The sequence below is a fragment of the Poecile atricapillus genome, chromosome 2 (assembly GCF_030490865.1).
Source record: "Poecile atricapillus isolate bPoeAtr1 chromosome 2, bPoeAtr1.hap1, whole genome shotgun sequence".
Taxonomy (NCBI): domain Eukaryota; kingdom Metazoa; phylum Chordata; class Aves; order Passeriformes; family Paridae; genus Poecile; species Poecile atricapillus.
In genome coordinates this window covers 55,701,212-55,721,427 of record NC_081250.1, presented here as the reverse complement: position 1 = coordinate 55,721,427, position 20,216 = coordinate 55,701,212, and the positions used below count along the sequence as shown (strand labels likewise).

The 20,216-nt window shown below is 40.6% G+C and overlaps 1 protein-coding gene across 7 annotated transcripts in view; it reads left to right on the top strand.

Moving 5' to 3' along the window:
• The first annotated feature begins 541 nt into the window (after positions 1 to 541).
• LOC131575367 (dual specificity calcium/calmodulin-dependent 3',5'-cyclic nucleotide phosphodiesterase 1C) overlaps positions 542 to 20,216 on the top strand; it is a 141,876-nt gene continuing 122,201 nt past the window's right edge. For 5 of the 7 annotated variants that reach the window (XM_058830738.1, XM_058830740.1, XM_058830736.1 and 2 more), the window contains exons 1-2: positions 542 to 768; positions 1,325 to 1,427. In XM_058830738.1, coding sequence (XP_058686721.1) covers positions 1,327 to 1,427 — 101 coding nt within the window. In that variant the 5' untranslated portion in view covers positions 542 to 768; positions 1,325 to 1,326. Of the gene's footprint in view, positions 769 to 1,247; positions 1,428 to 20,216 lie in introns of all 7 variants that reach the window. The other 2 variants (XM_058830737.1, XM_058830739.1) reach the window with 2 other exon arrangements.

Genomic DNA, 20,216 nt, shown 5'->3' with positions numbered 1-20,216 from the left:
TGTGTTAAGGCTAAGACAATATTTTGACAGTTATTTTCCCTCTGCTCTGATGGCTTTGGCTGAAAGCACCACATCAGTAACATTAACTAAAGAGAAGTGTGCAGACATCTTGGCAGAGTTTGAGAGATGACTGATTGGGCTGGGGCAATGAAAGAAATCCCTGTTCTTCCTTGTACTCAGAGCATGAGCCCTGCAGGTGTAGAGAGGCATGTCCCCGGGGATCAGTATGGGGATGCTCCAGGGGAGCCAAAGACAGGAATTCTATTGCAAAACTGAGTTTTAACCTCCACTGTGCAAACCTCTTATTCAAAGACGCTGATACATCTGTGACTAATGTGTTGGACTTGATCTCTCTTCAGTGTACTGACTTCCCTTCTGAGCATTTTCAAGCATTGGCACTTTACTGATTTGTTTATTTTAAAAGTGGATTTTGTCCCTGTTGGAGCCTTTCAGCCCCTGCTGTGCGTCACTCTCTCAGGAGAGCACACTGACTGCAATGAAGTAGATAGCTGTTTGCCAGAAGTGAGTGGCTCACTTTCTGTTATTTCTCCTTTCTTTTTTTTAGTCAATGATTTTTCTTGGTTGGGTTTTTAATCAAAGCCAGTCTTTCTCCAATAGCTTGTTCTCCCTCATGTGTCTGTGGATGTGTGTGCACCTGGGAGAGAGGGAAGCAAAGAGGGAAGCACAGAGTGGAACAGTTCTTGGGCTATGTTGACAGATGAATTCTTCCTCAGTTGTCAGATTTCAAGCCTGTCGGCAGTGCTGCTGGTAAGTAGGAAAAAATACGGCTAGGGAGGGGAGTGTGAGGCTGACTTGGTGGGGACTAGACTGAAAGTGGCCTGTGAGCTGCCCCTTGCACAGCGACAGACAGTGTGGTAAGGCAGAGCTGCAGCCTTAGGAACCCCTGCAGCCGTCAGACTCCCCACAGCAGCCTCTGCATACACAGCTCACTTGTCAGCAAGGGATTTTCCTCCCCTCCTCCCTTGATAAAGATCCCTCAGCTGCTATTATGGGTTGTATCCTTGGCTTATTGTAAAAGCAAAACGAACCAAAAAACAAAGGGAAAAAATCTGCGTTGTTTTGCAATCTGGAGATGAGCCTTTGATCCTCTCGCCCAGCCCGAGGATGGTGGCATGCTGGCACAGCTGCCCCCTGCGTACACCTGAGCTCTCCAGGGCTGCCCACACAATTCCGTTTGCAGAAGGGGGGAGAAGTGTGTGCCAGAAATGTTAACTGCTCCCCACCAGCATTAAAGGTGGAGAGTGTGCATGTGTGGAGACAGCAGCCATCCTTGCAGAGCTTTAACCAAAGTGGTAACCTGCAGCTATGGAGTCACCGACTAAGGAGATTGAAGAATTTGAGAACAACTCTCTGAAATACCTACAGCCAGAGCAAATAGAGAAAATCTGGCTCCGTCTCCGAGGCTTGTAAGTAGTACTTTTTCTTCTCATCTCCTTCAATTTTCTCCCACTGTCAAAATTATTGTGGCACTTTATTTTTTCTTTCTTGCTGTACCTTCAAAATCTCCCAGCAGTTTCCACACCTGTTCTCCATAAATAAAGTTTCTTGATCTTAGCAAAAGATCCATTTACTTCCTTAAATTGAACTGCTTCTTACATTGAACATTTGCCAGTGGAAATGTAGAAATGCCATTAATGAAGCATTTTAAGATATAAGCAGTTACTGGAATGCTAATTACTTCAGGTGTTATACTAGGAAAGTTTTGTTATAGCCTATAGTTATGGGTACTTACTTGAATCCTCTGCTTTCAATAATCTTACCCTTAGCTGCAGCTTAGAGACTTTTTCCCCACTGCAATATACACCATTCCTAGTGCTGGCATGATGCATAAGGACAAAATAGGCAGAGAAGGCACAACTGGAAAACATTTCCAATAGCATTTGCAATGGCAGCAAATTCATCTTTCACTGATTTGATTGTACTTATTAATTTATGCTAAGCCTGACTTGCCATGAGATGACTGTATACTGCCTTCTGAGTAGAAAAAAGTATCTGTGCTTAAAGAGCCTGACACTGCAGAAAAGAAAAAGCTGTAGTGTCTGCCTAGCTAATTTAGAAACAATGTATTTTTCATATTCTCAGTATGTAAAATTCTGTCAACCATTTGCCCATCATTTCTTGGCCATGTCAAAGAAGAGGGTTATCATGTTAAACTAGAAACCTTCCTGTGCTCAGAACTGTTTTTGTTTGTATTTTTTTTCTTCAGCCTCACATGTTAGAGTTATTAAAATTTCAACCCTCAAGGGAAAGGTAGGGGAGAAGGGATCAATGAGGCTTGGAAACAGCAGAAGCTGAAAAATTAAGAAAGAGTAGGCCAGTAGTTGAAAACAAATGTGCCCAAGTTAAACTTGAGTTGCTTTTTGGGTGTTACTTTCTGTGAGCAACTATGGTATGTTTTGCAAAGGATAGCCAAAACTTCTGTAGAACTTGAAGCAGTATAAGAGATATGCATTAACATGTTTTTCTTTCAAAACATCATTCCAGCAAGCCTGTTTTGTGAAGGAACCTAATCAAAAGTAGATGACAGCTGTATTATGAGCCTTCCTAATAGAAGACCCACACAAAACAAAGTTTCTATTAGGACTTCTTGAATTTCTGTTTAATATAGAGTTTAGGAGCATGCTGATTTGGATTCTACCTAGAGTTCATAGATAAGCAGCATTTCTGTTTAGGACCTCTTCTGCAGTTGGTACAAGGCAGTGTCTGTATATTTTAGGTCAATCTTGTGTCTCTTCTACCTTTTAGAAAGTTAGAAAAACTGTAAGACTTATTCTAGATGTGCAATAACTAAACATCACAATGTTTTTCAGTATAACCCTATTTGTCATCAGTGTCTATGAGTGTAAAAAATATGTTTCTTCTGAGTTTCAAGATTGCTTAAAAACAAGAGAGTTTTTTCTGTAGAATTCTTAATCACTAGATGAAAACAGAAAAGAAGATTTTCCATTCCCAGTTATTTTATGGAGGCTTAGTGCATCCATACACACCAAACTGAGGTTTGGCATAATGTTTTGTGATTTTTCTTGTCTGTCTTTATGCATGCCTATTTGCATAAGAAGAACAATCAGATGTGCACAACCCTCTTAGCTGGAGCTTAAATAAGAGGCTTCATCCTGGAGAGAGCAAATACTACTTGGGAAAACACCTCTCTCCTCTGCCACTAGTAAACTGACAGCCATACCTCACCAGAATTAGTTACAAGGTACAGCAGTGCTACCAGCACAGTGTTACACAGATACTAAAAGCATACTGCTGGCTGAAGCTACCTGAGGAGTTGTATTCTGCAGGAGGCAGTAGCTAATTTGATCCTGATATCTCTTCTTAAATGGGAGGGGCTGTGATGATTTAAACAGTCTCAGATCTTGGCATTGTGTTGGTCCTTCTTGGTAGGACTTCACCTGTGGCAGCTCTGGTACTTTCCTCTCCTCTTCCCACCCCCAGTGTCAGCTGGTGTTTAATCTCAAAGACTTTATGGAAAAAACAGTATTCGTCACTTGGCTTTTAAAAGGAGCAGGGGGAAAGCTCTTTGAATTTTCACCCCTTCCAGCCTGCTTGGTTTGAAGGGAATGGAAGCCCAGAGGCTGCAAAGTGGCAGTTGAGTTGAGGCTCTTTTCAGATGCCCGTAATTTTCTGCTGAAGCAAGTCTGGTGGGGACTTTTTTTGCATGTTCCTGGTATTGTTCTGTCTTGCAGGATGGCTGGCCTCTGGGGGTTTGGGCATGGAATGTGTACTTTCAAGGTAAAGGAAGGTCTTTTGGACAGTGGAGAAGGACAGACTTCTGTGAGGCTGAAGCCAGGTGTCTGTTGCAACATGAGTCATAAGTTGCTGTAAAAGGCAGACAAGCTATTGAATTTGTCTCTGGAGTGGAGTGGAAAGGTTTGCTTCTCCTTTCTGTTTTGTATCACTCTGAAATGTGGTTTAGTCAGGACAACATAGCTGCTTTATAAGCAGAGCAGTGTGAGGTAGTGGTTGCTAAGACATGTACAAGTTTCTTTTGCTTTTACTGTTTAAGAACCAGCTAAAATGCTAATACAGTAAGAGTACTGAAATGTTTTTACTTGATACATATATCTTCATGATGCAACAATTCTGTGCTGTACTTTATAAGATAATCTAGGCAAATGACCTCTAGTGTTTTCTCAGATTTAAGAGAGCGTAGTAAGTTGTCTCATTGGGCAATAAATCATCTGTGGCAAAATCTTTGCGTGTCTCAAACCAGATATCTATAAATAAGTTTTGTCTTTTACACATGACCTATTAGATATCAATTTAGATTTAATCATATATTAAAAGAAAAACTTTTATTGAATTACTTTTAATAATTTTAATAATAAATATATTAATAATTTAATAAAAACTTAATGAAATTTTTAATAAAGTATTGATTTACTTTTTAATAAACTTTTAATTTGAAAGGAAAGGCTTGTGAATAAGCTGTTGCTGGGCAAAGGTAGTATTAGAAGTATATGAAACTATCTGGGGAAAATATTGAAAGCTGAAAGTTTTTTTCCTATGTTGCTGTAGAATATTAGGGGGAAGTTTAATCCAGATTTCTCTTTATAGGAGCTCACTTAGCAATAGGCTGTGTAAACCAGAAATGCAGCCATCAGTGTCCTTTCTTCTATGGAAAGGAATGCAGCAGATTTCCTTGCATCAGAGGCATCCTACAAGCAGACCTGCTTCTGAGATTTAATGACATCATAAATGAATCAGACTGGAACAGCTTCACATCCCATCAGGATATCAGAGGGCTTTTACTCTTGCTTGCCAGAGGGCTGCCTGTCTCTCAGGAATGCTGTGGATGCAAGTAGTACTTCACCACCCTGTGCCTTCCTGCACAAGGACACAGGTGCTCTCACCCCGTGGCTACTGATGGGCTGCTAGCTGCCCCTGCACTTTCATTTCATCAGGCAGGGCCTGCCTTTTATCAGTTTCCTCTTTTACCTAAGCAATCCTCACCCTGCAAGAAACTGTTTCTTTGGGATGTGTTGATTGTTTGCTTAATGTTCTTAATAGTTGCGTCTGCCAGAAAAAGATCTTGAGTCTCTTGCTCTGTTCTATCCTCCTTGCTCCATCGATCCTGTCCAGAAGACAGTCTTTTATTCAGACTTGCCTTATTCAGCTCTGGACTTGGACACTATACAAAGCATAGCCAAAACCTCTGCAGGACTCCAAGCAATTACGTGTGAGTCTTCCTTCCAGTCTCCAGTGGTTGTGAATAACTCTGCTAAGATTGAGACCTACCCTGCAAAACTTATCAGTTAAGGTTAGGTGGCAGTCCTTACAGGTCAGTGCTAGCAGTGGAGCTTGGAGACCTTATTTCAAAATACATGGTTTCAAAATTGTATGGTTGCTTTTCAAGCTGATGGTTTCTCTGTGGAGGTATGAGCAGTGGTGGCTGTGTTGGGGAGTTGTTTTAGCACTTGGAACCCTAGCTGTGAGACTTAAACATCCATCTGCTACTTACTCTACTCTAAAAGCTTCACGGAGTGACTTCAGTTGCCTTTTGATTTTTTAAGAACAGAGAAAGTGCCGAAGCCCTTTTCAACACTAGGATTAGATGTTGCATCTGAGGACAAAGAAGAATGCAGAGGCACATATCCAAAGGGCTTTGTGAGTTTCAGTGAAGACGTGCTAGTTTGTGGCAGCTGAAGATGCAGCTTGCAGATATTTTTGGTTTGATTTTGGTTGCTTTTATGCCAAAAAAACCCACTTTTTTTTTAGCTATTACAGTAGTAGTACATCATCACTGGCATCTGCTGGTTTCCCTGCTGTGATTTACACATTGAAGGAGGAAAGAAGGGAAAATGGATGTTAAGTTTCTTCCCAGCTTCTGGGGTTGAATTGCTAAATACATAAGAAAACCCTTCATTCTCAGTGTAGTCTTTCCTCATGCTGTTACTCTCATAGAATCATCAAGGTTGGAAGAGACCTTGAAGATCACCAAGTCCAACCCACTGTAGCCCTAAACCACTAAACCATCTCACTCAGTGCCAGATCCAGACACCTCTTAAAGATGTCCAGGGATGGTGATTCCACCACCTCCCTGAGCAGTCGTTTCCAACTTCTGACCACTAACAGTGAAAATTTTAAAAAATATTTAATCTGAATCTCCAGTGTCTCATCTTCAGGTCCTTTCCTCTGGTCCTCTCACTGTAGGCACAGTAGAAGAGACAGGCCCCTACCTTACTACAACCTCCTTTCCTGTAGTTCTAGAGAGTGATGAAGTTTCCCCTGACCTTCCTCTGCTCAAGATGAAACAAATCCAGATCTCTCAGCTGTTCCTCATAAGACATGTTTTCTAGACCTTTCATGACCTTGCCCTTCACTGGACAGGCTCCAGCACCTCAATGTCCTTTTTAAAGTGACACCCCCAGAACTAAATGCAGTACTTGAGAACCAAATCTGAGTACTGGGGGTTGATGACTTCCCTAGTCCTGCTGGCTACACTATTCTTGCTACAGGCCATCTATCATTTACCATTTTACATTTACCTTCTGAGCCACCTGGGCACACTCCTGGCTCATATTGAGACAGCTGACAACCAGCACACCACATTCCTTTCTGCTGAACAGCTCTTGAACTACTTCTCCCCAGGCTTGTAAGGCTGCATAGGATTGCTGTGACCCAAGTGCAGGACCCAGAACTTCACCTTATTGAACCTCTTGCTGCTGTCCTCAGCCCATTGAGTCCATCCGAGTCTCTTTGTAGAGCCTTCCTATTCTCAAGCAGATCAACACTCCCACACAGCTAAGTGTTTTCCGCAAGTTTACTGAGGGTGCCCTCAATCCCCACGTCCAGATCATCAATAAAGATATTTAACAGGACCAGCCCAAAACAGAGCCTGGGGAACAACTGGTTGCCAGCTGGATTTAGCTCCAAGTCTCTGGGTCTGGCCATTCATCCATTTTTTCTCTTTCAATGAGTCTACCCATCCAAGCCTTGAACAGCCAGTTTTTCTAGGAGGATGCTCTGGGAGACAGTGTAAAATGCTTTACTGAAGTCTAGAGAGGCTACATCCACAGCCTTTCCTTCATCTAATAAGTGGGTCACTTTGTTGTTAAAGGAGATCAGATTCATCAAATAGGACCTGCCTTTCATAAATCCATGTTGGGTGGGCCTGATCCCCTGCTTGTCCTGCATGTGCCATGTAATGGTATTCAGGATAATATCTTCCATAACCTTTCCCAGAACCAAGGTTAAGCTTGACAGGCCTGTAGTTCCCCAGATCATCCTTCTGACCCTTCTTGTAGATAGGCATTACATTTACTAATTTCCAGTCAGCTGAGACTTGTCTGGTAAACCAGGTGGTTTGCTTAACCCCAGTCAGCATTCGAGCACCACACAGTCACTTGCTTAGTCCCTGCACCAGCAAGATCAGGGAGCAAATTAGAGGGGTAAAAGCTAGAAAACTCATGAGTTGAGATAAAGACAGTTTAATAGGGAAAACAAAAGCTGTGGCATAGAAGCATAACAAAATTAAATTAATTAATTGTGTCTCAAAGGCAGGCAGGTATTCAGACTTCTCCAGGAGACCTGGATCCCATCACATGTAGTGGTTACTTGGGAAGACAAAAGCCATCACTCCAAATGTCCCCCATCCCTCCTTTCCCTCACTTTATATACTGAGCATGATGTCATATGGTATGGAATATCTCTTTGGTCAGTTTAGGTCACCTATCCCAGCTATGCTCCTCCCAATTTCTTTTGCTTACTTCCTCACTGGGAGAGCATGAGACAAGGGGGGAAAAAAGTAATCCTTGACTTATGATAAACATGGCTTGGGAAAAACCCCCAATATCAGTGTGTTATCAATGCTATTCTCATTCTGAATCCAAAGCAGCACTCTTAACAGCTACTGAAATTAACACCATCCTAGATGAAGCCAGGACACCAGGACTGCTGGCAGATCACTGAAAGTGGTTTGGCAAGTTCTTTTGCAGTTCCCTCATTATTCTGGGGTGGGCTCATAGTCTTGTGAGTGTGTAATTGGCATAGCAGATCACTAACCATCTCCTCCTGGATTGTGCAGGCTTCACTCATCTCCCAGTCATCAACTTCCAGCTCAGGGAGCTGGATATCCTGAGGACAACTGGTCTTGATACTGAAAACTGAGGTAAAAAAAATGCATTAAGTACCTCTGCCTTTTCCCTGTCAGTATGCTACTCTCTGCATTTGACAAATGGAGACACTTCTTGACTCTCTGTTTGCTGCCAATGTATTTGGTGTTTTTAACTGTAGTGGCCAAATCAAGTTCTAGCTGGGCTTTAGCCCTTCTAGTCTTCTTCCAACATGACCTTGCAACATCCCTATAGTCCTCTCAAAATACCTCACTCCCCTTCCAGAGGTGATAGATTCTATTTTTTTCCCTCTAAGGTCAGGCATCAGCTCTCTGTTTCACCAGGCTGGTCCTTTTCTCTGACAACTTCTCTTTATACACATGGACACAGCCTGCTCCTGAATATTTAACAATTCATTTAAAAGCACATACAGCCTTCCTGGACTCCTTTCAGCTCTTCAGGACACACAAAATCTCTGTCAATGTCCTAAACAGGTCTTGTGAGACACCCCCACCCCCACCCCCCTGGTGTACAGCATCCAGCTCTAGGGCCCCCAATATCAGAAGGACATAGACTGCTGGAACATCAGAGACAGCCATGAGGATGATCACAGGGATGCAGCATGTCTCCTATGAAGACAGGCTGAGAGAGTTGGGGTTGTACAGCCTGGAGAAGGCTCCAGGGGGAACCTTATTGCATCCTTTCAGTTCCTAAAAGGGGTCTACAGGAAAGCTGGAGAGGGACTTTTTACAAGGGAATGTAATGATGGGACAAGAGGTAATGGGTTTAAACTTTTAGAGGCAAGGTTTAGTTACAAGGAAGGAATTCTTCACTATGAGAATGGTGAAGCCATGGAACAGGTTGCACAGAGAAGTTGTGTATACACTATCCCTGGAAGTGTTCAAGGCTAGGATGGACAGGGCTCTGAATACCTGGTCTAGTGAAAGGTCTCCCTGCCCACGGCAGGGAGGTTGGACTAGATGATCTCTAAGATCGTTCAGCCCAAACCTTCTGTGATTCTGAACAGCAAGCTCTGAAATGTGACATGAATAGAATGCTTGAAATTTAACTCAGCTAAGAAATTTGATGGGGAGATAAGGTATAGACATAGATAAAGCTGTGCCTTTGAAAATTTCATGGTTTTGCTGAAAATCTGGAACAATATTCAGTGCTTATAGCATATGCTTAGCTTCCTCTGCAAAGCACCCTGCATCCTGTCAACAGTGAAGAGGTCCCAGTAATGAATTTTGCACAAGACCAACTTTTTCTTGAAGTAAATGGGGAAAGGCAGCTGATTTCTTTGGAAAAGGATGAGCTTTGGTGACTGAAGATGAACTGACAAGTGTTAGAGTACCGCTGCTGAGTTACCTGTTTCCCTGTCTTATCTGTATGCGCTTTACAATACTTTTAGAATTCCTTGAAAAATGTCCCATAAGGGAACAGCTGGTTCTAGCTGTGGCAGTATACTGATCTGACTAAATTTTATTTATGCGGCCATCATAAACGATAAAACAGAGAACTCTTGAATTCCAGAAGCATGCTCTACATAGGGTGCTTTGTCACATAATATTTTAGCTCACAGAAGACATTAGGGTTTAAAAATGTCCATCAGAAAAGAGCACTTTGTTAGAAAGTGTGTAAATATGTCAGTTTTCAAATGGATAATAAGAATGTGCTAGTTTCTGGAGGTGAGAGAGTCCCAAAGGCTTTCTTGGGTCTTTGTTTCAGTCCTCCTGCAGGTTCTGAGTTTCTAAGGATTAAACTGAAGCCCTGTTTGCCCTGAGAGCAGAACAAAGCTACCTTCAACCATATTTAAATGCAGCTGCAGCCACCCTTTTTCTCATTTGGTTTTCTTGATGGACATGGAGTGGAATTATATGTCAAAGAACCATGTTAGAAAACCTCTCTGTAGATATCCTAGATCCAAGATTCACTTTTATGATGGTTGTCACAGTTCACAGAAGGATTGGCGAAGTCTAATTTGTCAGCAAGTGGATATTGGGTATGTGCTGGGGGCAGCAGTGCAGCCTGGAGATTCTTGATTTGGGTGAGCTGTGGATACGGATGTCTCGATTAGTTTCAAAGATTGCCAGAGTCTGGTTGAACCATAATATTGTTCTTCATGTGGAGTGAAGAAGAACTCAATTTTACCAGTAGACTGGTAAATTTAACACATAAGTTAGGCTTGTTTTATGCTGCCTGTATATATACAGTCTGTGAAGGAGCAATGGGAACATTGCCAGCTTCTAGTCTCATGCCTGACAAATGGACAGAGGAGAGAATATGTTCAATTAAGTAGAGAACAGAACCTCCAGAAAGAGGTAATAAAAAAGATTGTGTTTGTAATTGTATTTATTCAGGAAACTGATACACGTTGCCACAATCCTTCTGTTACTTTGTTTCACAGACTGACTTTCTTTTGAATCTTAGGTGAATATATGAGTCTTGTAGGCAACAAAAGAGGGAAGATTTTGTGCTTAATAGTAAAGTGTTGACCAAGCAATGATATACTTTGTTTTTTTCTCATAATTATAAAATAGCTTTTGAGGATAGTACAAATGAAATACATTCAGCCCAAAGAGTCATAAAACCACCACAATCTGTCATAGAAGAAGGGGTCTCCCTTTGTAATATCATATTCAGTGCTTTTCAAATATCACAGCTATAAAACTTGCAGTCCTGCAAGAAATTAAAAAAGTTATGTTTACAAAGATGAATTTAAACCTTAAGTCAAAGTGAAAGTAAGAGTCTATATCTGGAATTCTTTTTTAAACTTGTCTTGGTGGGATAGCAGTCCATATAGAAAGAAGCAAAACTTGATAGAAGCTATCACTGAAAAATCCTCTGTCTGTGTTTTAAAAGCTGTGAGGAGAGGTCCTCTCTTAACCTGACAGCTTTTGGTGGATTCAAACACTGTGTTAAATCCAACTCAGGCCTTGAAAGGATTTTTATTTAATGTGTTTCTCTTTCTTCCTGCAATTCACAAATAACTTTCCAGTTCCAGTCCTTTTGTCTTGTTTCTTCAAAAATCACTTTAGCCTCTTCAAAATCCTAGAAAAGGTGTGACTCTGATCCTTACTGGTAGGTGAGGGAAGCTTAAGGTTCACATTTTGGGGCTGACCCAGTAAATACTACAGAAACAGTGAAACCTCTACAAATGCAAATTGCCCTCAAAATAATGGGAATTTGAATAAAACAGAGCTTTTCTAGAAGGGCTTGTTTCATAAGATTTCAGAAGGATTCATAAAGCTGTTTCTGATCTCCTGAATTGTGCTGTACTAGAAAGCATTGATATCAGTGTGTTTTCAGGGGTGAAATCAAAATGCAGTTCCTTGTCTTTGGAGTGGTGGTGGTGGTGGGTTTTTGTTTTGTTTTCATTTGTTTGTTTTTAATTTTTTTTTTTCTTTAATCAAACTAGGTTTTCTAAGTAATTGGTAGCTTAAGAAAAGTTTAACCTCATGATGGAATAAAAATTTCCTCTGACAGTTTTCAACCCAGAGTTGTACTTAAATCTCCATTGTAGATAAGTAATAACCCTTTCTCCTGCAGACCCAAGCCTTTGCCAAAATTTGTTTGGAACTGCCTTGGATATTTGAAAAGCAGATTAAATTTGAAGTTGATTATAAATACTAAGAATACAGAACTAAAATTTTGCAATAGGTCAAGAATGCAACTCAAACTCTGGTAAAACTCATTGTGATTAACTCAATTTCAGGGAAGTCAGGATCCCTCAAAACTACTGATAAGGTGGATATTGCGGACTTTTGAATTTTCCTGGCCAAGAAGGTGGGTGCAGAGTTCTTGGAGAGACATGGTTGTCAAGGAGAGGTTTGAAAAGTGGTGTCTCTGCCAAGAATTCCAATTCATGTCACAGCAATCTGACTTGCCTTCTTTGGGAGGACTCCTATGCCTGTCACTCAGTTACTTTGGGTCATATGGCAATAGCTGTGTAATCACTTTAGGAGCGATTTCTTACACTAATAGAGATAGACAGTGTTCATACACAAAGCTCCTAGCCAAGACAGAAAGTTTCGCAGCATCCATCTGTAGCATGAATCCTGGCTGGGTACAAAGCTCATTTCAACACCAATATTAGCACAAGCTGGATGTAAGATCTATGCAATTTTTAACAGCTAAAGCTGTACAGTGCTCTTGAGCTATGGCTGTAGCAGGCAGGGCCAAGGAACAGTAGAGCATCCTTACATGGCTGAGCAGTTCAGATGGTTGCTGTAAATGATGCTCAGATCACACTTCCTCCCATGCCTCTTGTGGAGCAGCTGTTTTTCAGGGATTCATTAGCAATAATCAGTTACTGGTGTCTCTTAAGCAATGAGTCTGAATACACAGTTTACATATGCTTCTCTACACATATTGATGCAGCAGGGATGGATGGGAGAACTCTCTCACACTTGCTTGAAAAGTAAAAGGAGAGGAAGCCGTGAGAATTGAGACTGGGAAGGGAGAATTGGGAGATCATCTACAAAAGAGCATAATGATTCATGAAAAGATTGGAGAGGAAAACCAGATAGAGGATTTTAAAAATAAAAATTAAGGAAAAAGTGATGGTGGGGAAAGAGAAAGTCCTGTGAATTCTTCAGATTCCTACATGTAAACACTTGCTAGATTGATTTACTTCCAGACTGAAATATTTCACAACACATATTCAAGTTATTAGGAGTTTGAGTTCTGCTGAAAATCACAGGGACAAGGATTACTTTAAAAGGCATGAAAATGTGACCCATCTGTAGCATTTTTTGTGTCTCTCAGATTTTAGTGAAGGCCTCAAAGGAAAGCCCGGTTTCTGCAAGAGAACCACTGGTTGCAACTGTTGCCCAAAATACTGCTTCTGTGTTACCTTCTAAGCATGTCTTTGTTCAGAAGAATGACAATATCTTCTTTAGGAGGCCACTGCTTTGCTTCATTAGAAGAAGGGGGAACTTGATACCTTGGTGATATTTTTGTTGTAGTATTTGTCAAAATTCTTCCTCCCACGTGTTCCTGTCTTGGTTTGAAAAGACAGGTGTCTGCTAAGGGAGGCAGGAACCTCCCTTGAAATGGAAAATGTAGACCCCCCCCCCCCCTCCAAATTATTGTAATTTTCAAATGAAGGGGCTATCAGGCAAAGATATGGGAATAGGAATAGTTCTTTACTAGTATGTATAAAAAACAAAAAGAACAAAAACCTATAATTTAATAGGAAAATTAAAATAAAATTCAGTAGTACAAAAACCACTGACAGAATACAACCTGATGCCCTGCTGGTCTGGATGGTAGCAGACCAATTAAATAGTGGCTGCAGTCCTCCTGGACTGACAGGTGTGGTTCTGTTGAAGCAATGATCCTGTAGAATGGTGTAGTTTTCCTCTGAAGGTCCAGTGGTGATGTAGATGGGTCCAGTCTTCCTCTGGGAATCCAGTGGAGAAAGGCTGACCGTGGTGCTCCAAAGCTCAGATTTTACCCAGGTAGGAATGCTTGGCTCCTCCCCGTGGGTGGAGCATCTCCCAATGGGATGATGTAATTTTATCAGTCGTGCAGTGAGACTCAAGGGCCCATTAACAGAGATAGCCCCCTGGAGGGAGGATGGGTTGTGGAAGATAAAGAACACTGCCACACCAGGTTTTAACAGCAGATATCCCCTTGAGTTATGAGAGATGAGTCATGGAAGAAATAAAGAACACTGCCTTAGGTGGTAATAGAATACATACTTTTGGTTACATCTTGCATTGCAACCTAAGACAGTTCCCATTAACACTGCCTGGGCATTTTTCCTTTCTCTCATTACACTGGTTTTATATGTGCAGAGAGACAACAGATTTGGATGCAGTTTGACTGATGTGTAGAGGTAACTCATATGGTACAAAGAGTGTCTTCAAAGTGCTTTTCTGAGAAAGGCTTTTGCATAAATGCTCAGCGATCTCTAAAAGACTTGTTTCTAATTAGCTCTACCGCAGTGAATATCTTGAAAATAGAGAAGAATGAAATTCCTGAGTTATGTAAATTCATTGAATAACTTGAAGTAAACTATCATAATGGTCCCACCTTACCTTGCATTCCATGAAATGTAAAGTTTCAGTTTGAACAACCTATTTACTTATATAGATATAGGCGTATCTGCTCCTCTTCTGGGCCAGAGGCAGAGAACTTGACTCCTCCCTTATAGCAGCTTTTAAGAGCTTTTACAAACTTTTAAGAGCTAGATTTGCTGTCTCAACCATGGCACCTGGTATGTGGAAAGGACAGGAGTTACGTATTAAATACATCTTTATATTTGAGGCTTCTGAAGATATATCCCATTCTTTCCCCCATGGTTTCTGTGCCATCTAGATACTTGTGTATGGTGTCCAGATGAAGTAGGGTCTTGCACAACCTCCTTCATTCTCTGTGTACATGCTCAGCACCTGTTCCCATCTACTCACCTGCCCATCCTATTTCTCTCTCCCAAAATTTCCTCTTGTGTGGCAAGATACTCCCATTGAGACCACAGGACAGTGTTTTTGAGCTTGCAGATGGCAGTACTGCCACCTCTCTTCACTTTCCTCACTTCCTTCCCTTTATCCTCATGTCTAATTCAGTGGAGCCGGCCATGTGCCATCACATCCGTGTCATTCATGCCTAGGGAGGGTAGGAACAAAAGATGGACAACCTTCTTTACTCTCTGCAGAAAATAGTGTTGTAGTGATATGGAAATGGTATGAATAGAGCAGCAGGCATCCTGCAAAAGATGATGAAGCCTGCTGCAACCATCAATTTTGAAGGTAGGAGCCTCTGTGAAACACACTTTTCTCTGCAAACACACTTTTACCAGCTATTCCTGAAACCCATCATCATTCACGTTACTTTCTTCTGTAATGTCTCTGCTCCTGAAGACATGCAGAGTTTTGGAAAGCCTAGAAACAGAGTATTGGCTCTCCATGAGAAGCTTAAAAGTTGCGTTTTCCTGAGAGTGACATTTAATATCTGGCCTGCTAGTGATGAAGCATTATCAGGACAGCAGCAGTCCTGAGTTCCTAAAAGATTTGAATAATTTTCAAAGTCTACTATGGTGCTGAAAGAGGGGAAAGTTTGGAGCTGGGGATGGGGAAGTGAACCTTTTTTTGGAAAGGGAACACTGCATCTTTGTGTAGAATATTTTTCTCCCAGCCCTCTAGGCTTGTTCATCAGTAATCCAAATGTTTCAGATTGTAACCCAGAGTCAGGAAAGGATCTGGCACAAACCCATGAGATTTAAAATACTGCGTCACACCAGCTGTCTGTTAACAGACAGAAGGGGTAGGTTTTGTTTGGGGGGAGGAAGATTGGAGGGGGGAGCAGTAACAAGCAACATTTATATCTAAAAATAGCAACAAATAGATTTGCTCAAGCTTAGGGCTAGATGCAAATTTGTTTAGTGACTTTATGCACACAGCTTGTCTGGCCTGATATAATTCCAGTCCATGTTTCCTGTCTTCATATTTTACCCAGAGTATGAGGAATGATTCCCCCCTCCCCATTTTCATGCATGCTACAACATCACAGAGCCATCCTGCATGAGAAAACAGCTGACAGCTGGCTCTTATAGAATCTGAATATGTTAGTTTTACATGGTAGCGATGATTAAAGTAAGTTTTTAACCTGTACATGCTTGTTTCTTTCAGGACTTAACAGTTTGGTTTTTTCCACTCTGGGAGAGTGGAATTCCTGCTAAACAGTATTATGTACTTCATTATACATCATGACACACCAGTGTTGCATATATATGTTCACTGTAAAGCTCTGCTTTGTCTTATTCCCAGTACACTCCTTGTTGATTAATTTTCATTACTTTCTTCTTAGTGAAATGAACAGCTAAATGATAGATAAATGTAGCTAAAAGATGCCCAGTAAAGACTGTGTATCTTCTTTTTCTGAGACACTGTACTAGCAAGGAAAGGGCATCCCACTTGTAGACATCAGTTATTGGCATGTAAAGCACATTTATACTCCAAACAGCATCTGGACGTGCTCTTCCCTCTTGGCTCCTCTGATCCCATTGTGCACTCTGGATGTGTTCTTCCCTCTTGGCTCCTCTGATCCCATTGTGCACTAAGTGCCACGTTGTCTTCCAGTGGGATTGACTACAGAATAAGTATGTTGAAGTAGCAGCCATCCTGTACTTTGCAGGTCATCACCTTTACAAAGTTCTGTAAGTAATTTGTAGTGGTCAGCTAGGCAGTAGAACTCAGGCTGAATATATATCTATTTTCCCAACAAGAAATGTGTGAGGTCATATATTACAGTGGTTTGGCTTTTTTTTTTATTTTTAAAGGATGATACTGAGAACTGCCCTATATTCCTTTTAGACCATGGAACTTTATTTACCTGAAATGTACTTTCCTGTAACTGGATTTTTATGAGCCTGCACTTCTCCTGAGAATATGATTTGCATGAAATACAAGAGAATTTGTTTGTTGTGTGCTGTGAAAAAGCAGAATGAGCAGTAGATCATGTTCTTTCAAAGGGTTCAGAAGCAGACTGATTTTCCTTTTTACTTCATATTTTTCTTTAGCTGAATCCACACCACATACAATAGCAGGGGCTTTTTATTGTTGTTGTGGTTGATTTTCTTTACTTATGGTTTTGGTTGTTTCATTTGGTCTTTTGCATGAGAAGTGATGGAATACTAAGTAAACACAGAGGAAGAACCTCAAAATCTCAATAGTTATATGTACAAAATCTGCATGAGTGAAATAATATTTTTAGAAGTTTTTAGAACAAAATTTGCTGACTTCTTTTGTAGTTAAGAAGCCAAAAGTCCAGGCAAATCTATTTTCCAATACAAAGCCATTTCACTAGTGAATTTGAACTTACCCTTCTTATTTGGTGGTACTGAAAACTTTGGTGATACAGCTGAAGAACTTTGTCCCTACAGTGTTTACTCTGCTCCTTGCAGATCCTTGTACCTCAGACTATCTGGCTCAAAACCATCCTAAGCATACACTGTTCAATACAGATCAACTAAGTAAACCTTTCCAATGCTGGTTTTTTCCTCTTCCAGTATGCATCTGTGCCATGGAAAAATACACTGAAGTTAAGTTTCCTCTTCTGATAGATGGTGTTATTTATCAAAGTTTGAGCAAGCCATGATTGTCCTCTGATGAAATGAGGCTAAACAAAATTATGTCAGTTGGTCATAAATAATTGTTATGTCAGCAGAAAAATAAAGTACCTTTAACTAATACAGCTCTGACACTACTGCTTGAATAAAAGTATTATATATAATACTGTCCAAGGTCAGTAGGGGTTGCTTTTACACTAGCCTTGGGAAATAAGATCAAGCCATGGGTTGAGTTTGTAGTGACAAATAATTCAAGTCAGTTGTATCCTTATTATCTGCAGGAACAGATCTCAAGAGCAACTCCCTTCTTACAAGTCTCTTTCCCCCCTTCTTCTTTCCTCCTCTCTATTCTTGAATCCTGCTTTGCTAGGGAGTTGGTGCCTAGCACTCTGTGTCAAAAATGAAGGAATTTGGACTTGAGTGCAATTAAAGATCATCAGCTCTCAAGACAGCACATAATATAATAACATTGTTAAACTCAGTCCACTCAGATCATATCCGTAACACCCATTTGTAATACTTCTAGGCTCTGTTGACTCTTTAAAAAATGGGTAGAAAAGAGATTTCAGCTCTCTTGAGCTTGTACTGCAGAAGAAATTCATGTCTGACTATGATCACAGAGACTATTTTGTAAGAAGAATTTAAATTTATTGCCTTTCCAGCTTGATTAACATCTACTCAGTACACGTATTAGGCATGAAATGAGCAAATAGGAAACTGGTTTCTAAGCCACAGGTAAGAGCCTTACAGTGGTAAAAGGTCACAGCTAAGCAGAGGCAGAACAAGAAACATCAATTGATCATATGTCCTAATGATTGTAATAATTTTTGGAGATGAAGCTGTTTCTTTTTTGTTGTTCTTTAGAAGACTTGGTAGTTAGATGTGAAATCCAATGGTCAGCCAGGTGAACTAAAGTTTATTAAAATAGTATTTTCCTTGAACAAAATCCGTCTATATTTTCTTTGAATTATTTACATACATTATTTACTAACTGTGACCTGTTGTGTTTCTCACCTGTCTTGTTTCCATTTCTACTGAAATAATTCTACCAGTTTCAGGTTGTGAGCACTTCTTTTCTTTGTGTACCTCCACCATGCATACCCATACTTCAGAGCACACAGGCTTTTCTAATCTACTTCAAATGACACAAGTGACTGCTTCATCCTCTCATGATTTCAGGATGTCCCCATGCAGTTCAGGGCCCAATTTAAAATTATTTCCCTTGTTTTTTAAAAATTCCACATAAACCTTCTATTAAATTTCAAGTATCAGCTGAAATTTTGCCTTCTTTCCTCACCCACTTCTTACTGTTCCTTCTCCTCTGCTGTTAATAGACTCTGAGATTGTATTGTTTTAAACTTAGCACAGTATTCTGATAAACAGCCCATGTGGCAGAAAAAAGAAAATTTTTTTTGTTATTATTGACTGGAGTGTGGGTAAAGCAAGAAAGGATGCCATTCTGTTTAAATTAAAGAATTAAAAACCTGTCAGAAACTGATGACATTATACCATCAGTAAAGTCTGATCATCTCAACATATTTCTGAATCCTGGTCAGGGATCCCATGGGATCCTGTGCATTGCCAGATGCTGTAGTCTGTGCTGGGAGGTTGGGGTTTTGTGAGTTGATTTATACTTGGTTATTAATATAGACTTTGGTAATGTAACATAAATGCATCTCTAATCCTATGGTGATGATGATTATTTTGTAATGCACTGAGTGATTGAGAATATTGAGCTGCTGGGAGAGAAGATTTTCAATTTATTTAAGTGATCCTCTCAGTCAACTTGATCTGAGCCTCCATCCGCCTCTTTTTTGGATGCACAGAGGGACATTGCCTACCCCCAGTACGAACTGCTATGCCACTACAATATGACCAGAGACGGCATACCTGAGCTTGCGAGCTGGAAAATGCTCTTAAATCCTTCTGTCTAAACATGGTCACCAAGGGAATATCTTGGGAATTCTGGACCCATGAGTTGGAAGGGCCTGAGGGCAAGAGCAGTAAACATGATTTTTGGTTGGCTCTTACAGAAAAAGGTAGTGGAGGGATATAATTCAGAAAAAACTCATAGATTTACCAATGTGTAAGAAAGGAGTAGAAAAAAAATCTTCCAGATTTGACTTGTAGACAGATATTTTTCTCTTTTTCCAAATTTCATTGCTTATATACTGTTGGTTTGCTAAACTACAAAATAGGATTTTAGTAGTATTATCTTTACACCAATTTTAATATCAGAATCCCAGCTCTGGCAGGAAAGAAAGATAAAGGATTTGAGAGAATGTGTGTGTGTTATGTGATGGATATTTTGCTCCAGTAAGGTGGTTTTTTCTCTGTTTCCATATGAGTTGGTCATAGAAGCCTTGCAGGGAAGCAGATATTATTAGCCCTAGCTTGTGTGAGCTATAGATGTAGTGGAACTCCGCTGTTAAAGGAAATTATTGTGTGCTTTTGTTAACAGATGACAAACCTCCCACCTCATATCTTACACATACTAATTATAAAGATTTTCAAGTATAGGAGGAAAACCCCTTCTTTCTCCTTGAGCCTATGAACAACTAATTTTAAGTATGAGTTTGTGGCAACCGTTTTCCTGAACAACTGTGATTCTCTGAAGAAGTAGCTTTTGCAAAATGATCCTCTTCAGGCAGGAGGAACATTCCCTTTACTCTAATCATGCTTTACAGTGTCAGTGACAACACTAAGGGTATGGCAGGCAAGCTCTGATGAGGCTTGCTGTATCAGCTGAAAGAGTTAATGTACTGACAGTTTTTCTTCTCTGCACAGTGGGCACTAAAGGAGTGTACTTCAGATTGGCAGTACAAAATGCAGCATCTTTGCCAAAAGTCACCACTGTTGGCAGTTTAAGCCAAAAGGTTGAACTTTGCACTGAGGCAACTGATACCCCGAAGTGTCCTTGTGTCTGCCAGCCAGACTGTGAGGGTGAAGACCTGTTGCAGGGCACTGCATACAAGGCAGCTGGTGGCAATAACATTTTAAACCACTGCAGCAGATTAATTTTTTCTAGACTGTTGATGCCCTAAAAAGTTGTTGCCCTCTTT